This window comes from Procambarus clarkii, chromosome 83 (assembly GCF_040958095.1).
Source record: "Procambarus clarkii isolate CNS0578487 chromosome 83, FALCON_Pclarkii_2.0, whole genome shotgun sequence".
NCBI lineage: Eukaryota > Metazoa > Arthropoda > Malacostraca > Decapoda > Cambaridae > Procambarus > Procambarus clarkii.
This window is the reverse complement of record NC_091232.1, coordinates 12430345-12442926: the sequence shown is the minus strand read 5'-3', so window position 1 is coordinate 12442926 and position 12582 is coordinate 12430345. Positions and strand designations below refer to the sequence as shown.

Genomic DNA, 12582 nt, shown 5'->3' with positions numbered 1-12582 from the left:
AGATGTTGAAGAGTCTCAACGAAACGCGACAAGTCAGCCGCAATAAAAGCATAAAATGTATTTTGGAAATCGAATTTTTAATTAAACTTCCCTTCAAAGAAGAGATTAACATAAAAATATAGAGCATATTTTTGCTAGAATCAGCGATCTAACACTTTCAGTCATTTCTGATAACTCTTATATATATATATATATATATATATATATATATATATATATATATATATATATATATATATATATATATATATATATATATATATATATAGTGTGTGTGTGTGTGTGTGTGTGTGTGTGTATGTGTGTGTGTGTGTATGTGTGTGTGTGTGTGTGTGTGTGTGTGTGTGTGTGTGTGGATGCTTGAATACTCCTTAAAGTCCAATTGTACAAACGGCCTTCGTTCGAATCCTTGAATGATAATTAAGTGCACTTTTGCATAAGTTCACTTATTTATCATTCTCATCATTCTCTCTCAATTATCTCCTCATCATCTAGTGATCATCCTGGAGATCGTCATCTGGTCGTCATACTCATCATCATATATTTATTAAATTATTCATTAGCTTTTTTTCCCCATGAATAAGAATGCTTTTTTATGATAACTGAAAACATTTTCATTATAATTGAGGCTCAGATGTCTTGAGTTATATATATTTGTTTCTGTTTTAGCTTCATTCGTCGAGATCTTGGACAAGTAAGTGTTCCCTCGAAATTGGTCTACACATCATCACCTTCAATGGTCGTTCCGTAGTTGGTGACGGTCGTGTTCCCATCAGCCATGCTCGATTTCATGTACTGAAAGAGGAAAAAACGACAAGAAAAACTTCAAAATCTGGATATTCTTCAATACAAAAATAAAGTAAAGCGTAAAATGAGCAACAACAAAATAAGTTATTCCTTGAAGGAGTGTCACTTAAAACAAGATTACGTAAACTCATGTTGTACTTCAAACAAATAATATCTACTGGTTAAAGATTGCTATATACACTGTAATTACAAACACAAATATTATATATACATATTATATGTAAATATATATATATATATATATATATATATATATATATATATATATATATATATATATATATATATATATATATATATATATATATATATATATAAAAGTATAATGCTTTATCATACCTTCCGGTGACGGTAGTGAAGCAGGGAAGGTTAGCGTTGAAGACATGCTTTAACAAAACACTCGAGCATAATACACGATTGAAGGAATGCAGTGCATGCACATACTCACATATAATAAACAGTGAATCTAAAATGACAGAGAATGGGAAATTATTCAATATAAAGCTTATATATTTAAGCTCCAGAGGAGCTTAAACTAATGCAGAGGCAGCTGTCAAACAAACCGCTTTGTTCATTAACAAGGCCATCTGATAGTTTCTCGAGATATCTGCTGCACGGATCAACTTTTGATGTTTTAGTACCTCATAAATATCTGTTTTTCTGACCATTTGAGTTAAGTCGAAAGATGTTCTTACATTGAATAATTAAGTTATATACAAATTTGGAGAGAAAAAGTCGATACTGCTGGCTAATTCCTAAACATCGAAGAAGTAGTGAATTAGATGCATCACTCTAGAAATTTGAATTTTAACATATATGGAATTTTTGTATTGAATTTTTTATGAATCTTAAATCTGAGTTTTTATGGATTTTTTTAATCAATGCAATTCTTAAGTGGATCAGATTCATCCAACCCAGATGTTCTTGTGGTTACGGTTGGTATGATTTGAAATCATAGTATGAAAGTGAATTGTAAATCAGAGTATGAAGATGAGCTTTAAATCAGAGTATGAAGGTGATCTGTAAATCGGAGTATTAAGATGAGCAATAAATCAGAGTATAATGGTAAGCTGTAAATCAGAGTATGAAGGTGGGATGGAAATCAGAATATAAAGGTGGGATGTAGGTCAGAGTATGAAGCTAGGATATTACTCAGAATATGAAGGTGGGTAGAGTCTTGAAGACAGTGAAACTACCATCAGATAAATCCCTCAAGTGTTAGAAAGACGTTGTCTGATTGGTGACTCAGCCTATCAGTTGTCTGTCTGAATTTTTTTGGACACAGAAATTAGACAACACGTTGAATATGTTCATGCTTTCAAATATTTTTTTCCTTAGATCTTGATATCAAATCTAAATATGCTGCACCAAACCAATTATAATTAATTATTGCATTGACATCATTACTAAAAGTAAAACTATATGGAAGAGAAGTTCTAAAATAAAAATAATAATATTGCAATTAACAATTATAATATAATCATATTAAAATAATTATACCAATAATAATAATAATAATAATAATAATAATAATAATAATACAAATAATATTTTTGCTGTTATTGTGTCAAATGGATATCTTTGATTTGCTTTACTTATGCTGAAATTTAATTGTATTTTGAATGAAAAGAATACAGATAACCAAACCATAACAACAGTGTAATAAAACTATAATGAAAATATAAAACAAAATTATTTCAATAACAATAATTATATTAAAATCATTAACAAAAATAAAGTAATAATAATATAAAAATAATGGGAATAACTATATTTATCATTTGTATTATTAAATTGTTTAAATATTATTATTCTTACTTATTTTTGGGAACTTAATCTGCAAAGTTAAATCCCAGTGTGAAAGACTTGGGGAGAGGGAGGAGTTATACTCGTTTTCTGCTCTGAATAATACACTCACTATTCTATACACAAATATTTAAGAGGCTTTGGAAAGCGTAGCACAATATGGCAAGGAGAGTAACATAGAGAGTTCAGTCAGAGGTGGATGGTTCATGCGCTCATCAGCATTAGTTGGTTCTCGACTGACTTTTTTGTGGATGGAGTTCTATAACTGGGCATGCTGAGGTTTGTATCATTGTCTTGAAAACGTAGTTTAAAACGGGACTTTGTGTGTCTAGTATTCAATATATATAGGCATGCTTTGGAGCTTCGAGTGTGTGTGTGTGTGTGTGTGTGTGTATGGACATTTAGAATGTGCAGTAATACTTAGGTATGGAAATATTTGCTCAAAGTGAGAGTAGATTATAGGATAAAACCTCAAAATGATTTTGCATCATCCTCTCTATTGTGTTCTTCACCTTAGATTAATATTAAGAAACAATTACATATTTGATTGTGTTTATCAACCGTCTCAGTATGAAAGACGTATTTAAAACATTTTATGAAAGAGAATATTCCTCAATATTCCCTTCATTCATTTAGTTTTAATATATTTTGTAAATTATTTATTACTGTAATGCTTTATTACCGTTTTTTAAACGAAATAATACCAGTTTATGAATTATCACCGAGCAAAAACTTCCTGCCATATACAAGAGAAAAATCTACAATCCTACCTTAATTATTTGAAGCAGTTGGACATAAACTAGGATGTCCATTTAGCGTGTCCATCTAGAATGTGGCATGCAGTAGAAAACAGGGATGGGTTGAACAGTAGAAACGGAAGTGCGCAAAGGCAAAAGTGAATAGACTGAGCCGTAGAAAACGAAGAGAATTTGACAGAAGAAGAGAATTCTTTTGAGTATTAACAAGACAAGAATAGTTTAAATCATAGAAAACGATAATAATAATAACGCAATAGGAATCTAGGAATAAGCAAAGGGAAATAAGAATAATGTCAGATATACGTGAAAATGTTGTCTTAAGCAACGTAAAGCTGCGATACTATTAGAAGTCACATTCACCGTTCATCCTGGTAATACAAATTACCACTTTGTTGCAGTTTTGCCTTGTTCGTTGCTCTTGGATTTCTGATTTAGCAGGAACTGATGACAAAACTTCTGCACAATAATTTATCCTATACATTTTTGAAATTTGATTTATAAAATATACATAAAATAAATAAACAAATAAATAGTCTGGTTTTAAATGATGTTACCAAATAAAATCTTGAAAATCAGGTAAATCTTAAAACAAAAATTGCAAAATAATACAAGTCTGAAGAGAAAGTTTACGATAGTAATACAAAGATAAGAATAACATCAAAAAACATTACATTTTTATACAGAAAAGGACACAAGAGATGCAAATCAGCATGACATAAAACACTTTGATGAGAATAAGAGAGGAAAAAGAATATAGAGTTCAAATCTATCAAACAAATAAGGTGAAAAAGAGAAAGAAAGATCACATAACGAATATTTACAGACGAAAAGGCACAGGAAGTCCACTTAAGAGCTAGGAAAGGGGGGTTGAGATAACAAGTAAATACTAAGAAAATAGGGGAAAATGAAGGCAGAAAGCAGATCAGCACTACGAATGCAGACATAAAGGAGAAAGCAGAGCACTGTAACGTGGGAGAACTGGGAGAGGGTTACCCAACATGTGGCAGGGAGAGCTTGAACAGCAGGGTGGGAGTTCAACAGCAGAAAACGAGAATGGGCTGAACACCATAGAACCAAGTCGGGTGCAGCATTAGACAGCTGGAACAGACAGGCGTTGAAAAATGGGTATTCAGCTGGAAAATACAAGACAGGATATGGTACATAGCTAGAAGAAAATAGTGTTAGATAATAGGAAGACGCTTTGAAGAATGGAGGTAAATTGGTTGACTGCTGGAAGAAAAGTGTTGTAAGCTTAGTAGGTAACTGAAAAAGTGTTAGAAAATGGGGAGATAGCTGAAAAAAGTGTTAGAAAATGGGGAGATAGCTGAAAAAAGTGTTAGAAAATGAGGAGATACCTGAAAATAGTGTTAGAAAATGGGGAGATAGCTGAAAAAAGTGTTAGAAAATGGGGAGATAGCTGAAAAAAGTGTTATGAAATAGATATAGACCGTTGTATGACAAGAATGTTAGAAAGCTTGAAATTAAAATGTGTCGGAAATAAGTAGACAGCTGGATAATATACATTAACAAACGGGTGAAATCTTGAAAATATAACCTACAAAATGGTTACAGAGAAAAAAATATATTTCCGAAATGGAGAAGACTGATGAAGATGATTAAAGTTAAAAAAAAGAGAGACGAGTGACAGAAAATTGGCAAACAAATTGTAAACAAGAATGTAAGAAAGACACAAAGGGGAAGAAAAAGATAAATGTTGAAAGTCTAGAAGAGATCTGGTGATTTATGTTGTAAGTTGTCAATATTAGACGCTATGTGTGTTAGACAGTTAGATGAGGTGTGTTGTAAAATAAAAGACAGGGGATTAAATAGTGAATGGGCACAGACAGACAGACAGACAGATAGCCAAATAGACCGAGAGAGAAGTAGATGGAAAGACGAATAGTGTGTCATACAGGCAAACGCACATGCACACACACACATACAAACACAATTCCATCAAAAGCTTCAAAGCTTTACATAATAACAATTGCATGAAAGACAGAACACTTAGGTAATTAAACACACACACACACACACACACACACACACACACACACACACACACACACACACACACACACACACACACACACACACACACACACACACACACACACACACACACACACACACACACACACACATACACACACACACACACACACACACACACACACACACACACACACACACACACAGAGTTAGACGAAAGTTATCAATCATCTCTCAGAGTTTAAATAATATAAACGGGAAGAGACTAAATCAATAAGTGGAAACGTGCTCTATCTTTTTACGAAAATTTGACATAATGTCACTCTCTTGTACAAAATTTTCTCTGTACTGTGAGGTCAATAATCATCTGACGACCTCAGAAATATAAAATACACATTCAGGTATTTGCATGTGTATCCAAGCTGTCACCTGGCTGTCACCTGGATGGTGACAGCCATCTGATGGTGTCATCGGGTAGTGACTGCCCTAAACAGTGTCAATGTAACACCACCATCCTCCATTTCTCAGCAATATATTACACAATAATTATCCTTTTATCACCATTAGTTATATTTTCTACTAAACTTACAAAAGAAAGGGTGTCATGAGCATAATAACTCAATAGTTAATCGTATTATGCAATTATTCATCCTGTTATTTATTTATATATTTTACAATTACGTCTTTCTGATTGAATCTAATTTGATTAGATTTTTGTCTTTATTCCTTCTTTGCGGAGGCATAAGGTACCGTATTGTTTTTACTTAACAATTTGTTTTAATCGGTATCATTGGTGGTCAGCCACAGGCTGCAGTCATTGTCTCTACTGTCACAGTATTACTGAGATTAGTATTAATAATTATGTGACAGAATTGATGAGCTTAGACAGACAAGAGCGGGATGAATAGACCTCATATTCTAAGAGTCTGAAACTCTTTGATACTCTCCCACTATTACCGAAATCAGTTGACAAACATGGTGCCTTAACTGGTCGATTATATAGCCTGGTAAAATAACACTTAACTCTAAACAAAGGGTAAGAGAAAGAGATGATATGTTGGAATACATGAATATATCGAGCTATAGGAGGTTAGGGACCAATTGCAGATCTGATTTTATATCAGGCTCCTTTAATTCAATTCTTAGGAAATATGAATTAATGATAACGGAGACAAGGTAAAAGGAATCAAGTTCCTTGCTGAATTAACGACAAAATGTCCTGGTTGTTGATATAACATAAACAAAATTATTTTGAAGCCACATCCCAAAGGTACAAACAATGCATGAATGTTTGTACCTTTGGGATGTGTTTTCTGGATTACTACCAGAAAACCCTCACAATTGGAGACAAAATAAATCAAAGATATTTAGACAACTTATACTCAATCTTGAACAGAGAAGACATGAATAAGCTGGGCCAGAAATTTAGGGGTAGTGACAAACTTGACAAAGCAAATCTGGCAAGGTTTAGAAAAATTAGAACGAAAGAAATTAGAGGATCCTGGATACCCAGATGAGTCACAGAGCCTCATGGAAGTATTTCCTCGTGTATGAAGGGTATGTTAAATGAGCTAGAGTGGATGATAATTAGTGCTAACTCCATAAAGAGCTCTATATGTTACATAAAGGAACAGGTGTCGTAAATCGATGAATCAGAAGACCGAAGGCAGATTGGCATATTTATACGCACAAATAAGGATCCAAATGAATTTTTTCGTCTATAAATTTAACGACATACACTTTTGCCTCCACATGTATATATATATATATATATATTAGCATTCATAGAAGATTTCGAATACACTTTAACATCCATAAATTCAGTCAAATACACTTTGGCTTATACATACAAATACACTGTTGACACAAACACAAGTATGAATATTTGATAAGGTTTGAAACATATAGAAATGAGAGAGAGAGAGAGAGAGAGAGAGAGAGAGAGAGAGAGAGAGAGAGAGAGAGAGAGAGAGAGAGAGAGAGAGAGAGAGAGAGAGAGAGAGAGAGAGAGAGAGAGAGAGAGAGAGAGAGAGAGAAAGAGAGCGAGAGAGAAAGAGAGAGAGAGAGAGAGAGAGAGAGAGAGAGAGAGAGAGAGAGAGAGAGAGAGAGAGAGAAAGAGAGAGAGAGAGAGAGAGAGAGAGAGAGAGAGAGAGAGAGAGAGAGAGAGAGAGAGAGAGAGAGAGAGAGAGAGAGAGAGAGAAGAGAGAGAGAGAGAGAGAGAGAGAGAGAGAGAGAGAGAGAGAGAGAGAGAGAGAGAGAGAGAGAGAGAGAGAGAGAGAGAGAGAGAGAGAGAGAGAGAGAGAGAGAGAGAGAGAGAGAGAGAGAGAGAGAGAGAGAGAGAGAGAGTGGAGGGGCAGAAAGAGAGAGAGAGAAATTCACAACATCTAGACTGTGGAAAAGTGAGAAAAAATATAAAACACATGGCGAGAATGAGAAGAGAAAAGTACAAGAAAACACACAGATATAGATATAATAAAAAACAATAAATACATATAAAAATATTAAATCACATATATACAGCCAATACACAATATGCGGACTTTGGTGTTAGTTATAAGCAACGTTCAATCTGCAACTAAGTCACTAACAAGATATTTGTCCATCAAGAAAAAAATAAGAACGGGTAAGCTAATATGAAAGGGGAAAAATAGATAATTTCACCAATTACATTATCGTGTCCTCCAGCTGTATTTATTCACTCATTATAGAAGGCGTTTATATAGCAATATAACTTACGTGCCTACTAAATTAGGATTAAATTTATGCATTTATATTTTGTAGTTAATGTCGTTTAGTTATTTTTTGTTATTTTGACGATAAGGCATCACAGTATGTCATCCTGTTTGTCTGTCATTAACTGTATTATCTACATTTTCAAGTTTCTTGCTACGTATACTCTATTCTCTTGAAGTAAGATATATTTATCTACTTTTCATTATCTATCTATATATATATATATATATATATGTATATATATATATATATATATATATATATATATATATATATCGGACTTAAATATGTTTATTGCTTATTATTCATAAGGATATAAGGGTATATGGTTATATGTGAGGCTTATTACTCCTCAGACTAATAAGCCTCGTCCTCGATGGATTATGTGGGTTGCCTAAGTTCATACGCTTCTGGCTGGACAAAACCACCTGAAATTTGACGCATGTCAGATAGTGAGAAAGGGAAGTTGTTAGTGTCATTCCATACATGCACTTCGAAGCCAACTTGATGGAGTATTGTCTAATACCTGATAGAGGATGTAACCTTTTATACGTCACTGCAAGTCTTTGAATACTCCTACCCTAACCTAACCTATCCTCACCTAACTTAACCTTACCTAAACTAATGAACGGGATTTATATATGGCGTGGACGAGGAGTTTAACGTCACTGACGAAGTATTGTTAATGCCGGTACAGGCTTTAGATCCTACTGCCTTGATCCAGGAATCCTATTCACTGGTGGATGGATGGATACGTATCACTTAATGACTGAAAATAACAGTAAGATCACTTCTGATGGACGGCATGGATATCCTTAGCTGATATGTGGAGCATGTTTTTGATTTACGTTTGATATATGAATTTCCTCAGAGAAGGGTACCATTAATTTATATCCTTTTTTTTCCTTTGGCAGTGACATATAAAAATATAATTTACAGGTATATAAGGGATATGCATACATGCATTTAGGTGCCCAGTTATTCTTTGTGTCAATCGTATAAATAGTTATTTTCTGTGTCACATGTATTATATATGTATCTCTTGATATGGTGAAGGCAGTAATGTTCTCTAGCACATGATCGTTACACTATGGTGATTTATTTCTTAAATCATATAGTGCTACTTTCTTCACTCACTATATATCTACCCCTCAGTACAGCTGTGTTATAGTGCTACTTTCTTCATTCACTATATATTCACCCTCAGTACACCTATATTGTAGTGCTACTTTCTCCACTCACTACATATGTAATATCAACACCAATAACTACAACATCATTCAAATCGATGTCAACTTCGAACTGTCTGAAGTTATTTGTATATATATATGCCAGCTTAAAGCTACCATGGCTGGTTAATTCTGCTTATATTTTAGTATATTTAGGTTAAAAGTGCATTACAGTTTAAGAAGCTAACGTGGGGGAGCCGTGAACACTCACCACACCACAACTATCCACAGATGTCCACAATGGGTCGGTGAGGAGGCCATTACAGGCCTGCTCAACTGGGTGCTGCTTCTATAATATTTCCTCAAAATTATACGGTTTTCTCTACATATGAACGATTCTTTACACCCCTTTTACCATCGTGTCTGAAGTTACGTTGTCTCTAGTGTTACACAACTTCATCTTTAATGTGAACGTCGGTCTGGGTCTTGTGTCAGGCTGTGTTTAGGTTCTTAATCTGTTTTAAGACACACATTATAACTTTTAATATTCCAACGTTAAATAGGAAGATTCCCCAAATTTGCTGTTTACATTTTTCCTTGCGACTGTGAGCACGTCGGTGTGGCTGTTCTTATCTAGTGGCCTCAAGACGGGTTTATGTACATGAGTGCTTCACACACCGGATAATACAGAAATGAATTTAGCAAATTTAATGTTTGACTGATTCAACTTTTCGAGATCAGGTGTCACAGAGCTCAAAGTCTAATTGTACGTGAGAATGTCTCAAGTGTACGTGAGAATGTCTCAAGTGTACGTGAGAATGTTCAAGTGTACAAGTCCTGGCTCAGTGTCATAGAAAAATAAACAATGGATGATATCCCACTTTCACACTAAATTTGATTTGCTGTTGATTTGTGTTTTGTATAAGGAAGATCTCTGTCAACGTTCTGAGAATGTATATCGTTAGGATTGGGGGATGTTTAGAGGCGTTGGAAGAAATATCGTTTTAGGAAGATGTACTATAAGTGTGGGGCTTTATTTTTATGCCCAAACACCTCATTTCAGCTCTTCGTCTAGACGTTCATTTGATATTGAGTGTGTCCTGAGCATGTTTATTTATATATATATTATTTTTTTTAATAGAGGGAGGGAGAGGTGGGAAGATGAAGCCTACACCCACGTCTCAGCACCCCATCATAACTTCCCAGGAGGGTGTTTGTCTGAGAGTCCGTCTTGGTCGTGGTGTGTGAGTCTGAGAGTCTCAGGGTGACTGGGGTCCCTGGCTCCACCCTCCCCCCTTACCGAGAAGGTCGTGCCAACGTAGGAATTAGGTCCTCCATGCATCAGGTTGTACTGGTTCCACTTTTTCTTGAAGATACCCAGTACCTGTCAAAAGGCAAGAATATGGTAAAGAAAATATCAGTAAATATTTACACAAAAAATACATTTTTCACAACAAAGAATGTGGAAAAAGTAGAGTTATAATGGTGATTGTGGAGCGGAAAAGTTGTAGTCACGTTCACTAGATCAACCCGTGACTTGCTCTTAAAGTGGTTCTCGGTAACATTGATGCATATATATATTTCTTCTTAATGTTAAGGTAAGCTGCAGTCATATATTATGAAACATGCATTAATAAAGGAATAATATTTACAGTTTCTATTCAAATCTTTTTAGAGATTCGAAATCAGCAATGACTTTTTTTTTTAGTTTTTAATGAACTATGCAGTTTTGTTATTAGTTTTTAATGAACTATGCATTTTTTGTTATTAGTTTTTAATGAACTATGCATTTTTTGTTTGAGTTCCTGAAAGCAAAATGCAATAACGATAAATAATGGTACATCATGCATTCCATGCATATAATAGAAATTATACAGTAATAACAAAGATATAATTCTTAAGACAAACGCTGCAAATTTACTTATACAAAGAAAACATAAATAACAAAAACCACTGAAAATGTACACAAAATAAATCAATATTTCGGTTATCATTTATCTAAAATGTCTAAATATTTGTTTAGAAAAAAAAGAATTTTATTTCAATTTGTGATGATAAACATAAGTAAATGTCACTCTCCTTTCAGGTCATGAATCAATCAACCTGTCCTCTCAACCTGTACGTCTCATTTCGTACAAATTACGAAGCAGTATGAAAGTCAGCGGCTGACAAATAACCACGTTTGCCTTGCATCGATAAGTTAAGTTAGGTTAGGTTAGGTTAGGTGGGTGGCTGGGTCCGCTCGTATGTGGTTAGGTTAACACACTGTATTTTATACGTTGAGCCAAATCAAGAGATCAGGCTGGATGATTAACACAGACTCTCTTACCTCCCACCTCCGGTGTTCCTTAAGAAAATTTCTGGAGCCTTTTTTATTATTATTATCAGCTAAACAAATAAATAAAACCCGATCTCCTTCCCTTATCAACTAAAGTAGGTGTCAGAAGTGACTGCTATTTCCATGATTCGAGAAAGAAGTTTTTGTCTTTCTCATCTGAGATCGCTAGACGACAATGTTGTTTCCATCTAAGGGATAGAAGTGATTGTCTTTTTCCACTTGAAATATCGGATTCCGTGCCCATCTGAGGTAAGGGATGAAAGAAAAATACCGTTTCCGTCTGAGGGTATAACAGATTCAATATGGAACCTCAGTCGCAATCACTTGAGTACATGTACAACCTTGAGTGCTTCATGTACAACCTATCTGACTCATGATATTAGTGAAATCAAATGAAATCAAATTCACTCAACTATTCCATAGTAGCTTTGAACTTGTGAAAAAAAAGAGTTTAGTATGAATCACACCTGCTGAGCATCTCATATTAGTTGAACACCTGTAAACAAAAGTTGACCTGTGCTGTTACCAACACCCCCGCCATTAAACACCCCCCCCCCCCTCCCACACACACACACACACACACTCTGCCAAAATAGGCAATGGTGACATCGATTATTTTTTTATTTTGTGTAACTTAATAGTTTTTTTTAGAAATACACGTCCTAAAAAAATGGATAAAATGTGTCTGAAGGTCTGTTGAAAATGTCAAAAGAGTGGGACATTTTTTCACGCGGTTGATATATTGGAGACAGTGAAATTATTTTTAAGAAGCTAAAATTGGGGAAAGGGACTGAATAAAGGGAAGTGGGGTGTGAATAGGAAGAAAGGTATGGAGGTAGGTACAGGTACGTTAACCAGAGAAAAGATAGCTAAAAGGAAGATAAGATGAATAGATATGTAAAGGATGTGAGTAGATGGTTATCAGCACATAGATATGTATATACGTAATGACATAGTCGTTATGTATATATGTAATGAC

At 34.4% G+C, this 12582-nt stretch overlaps 1 protein-coding gene across 6 annotated transcripts in view; it reads right to left on the bottom strand.

The window, feature by feature from the left end:
* Window positions 1-293: 293 nt before the first annotated feature.
* The window catches only part of LOC123752675 (calcitonin gene-related peptide type 1 receptor), a 211359-nt gene continuing 199070 nt past the window's right edge, over window positions 294-12582 (bottom strand). The window contains exons 11-13 of one of the 6 annotated variants that reach the window (XM_069316408.1): window positions 10566-10649; window positions 3732-3827; window positions 294-795 (exon numbers count right to left, since the gene is read on the bottom strand). In XM_069316408.1, the coding sequence (XP_069172509.1) occupies window positions 3753-3827; window positions 10566-10649 (159 nt within the window). In that variant the 3' untranslated portion in view covers window positions 294-795; window positions 3732-3752. Of the gene's footprint in view, window positions 796-1146; window positions 1274-3383; window positions 3439-3731; window positions 3828-3865; window positions 4470-10565; window positions 10650-12582 lie in introns of those variants that run through there. The other 5 variants (XM_069316406.1, XM_069316404.1, XM_069316409.1 and 2 more) reach the window with 5 other exon arrangements.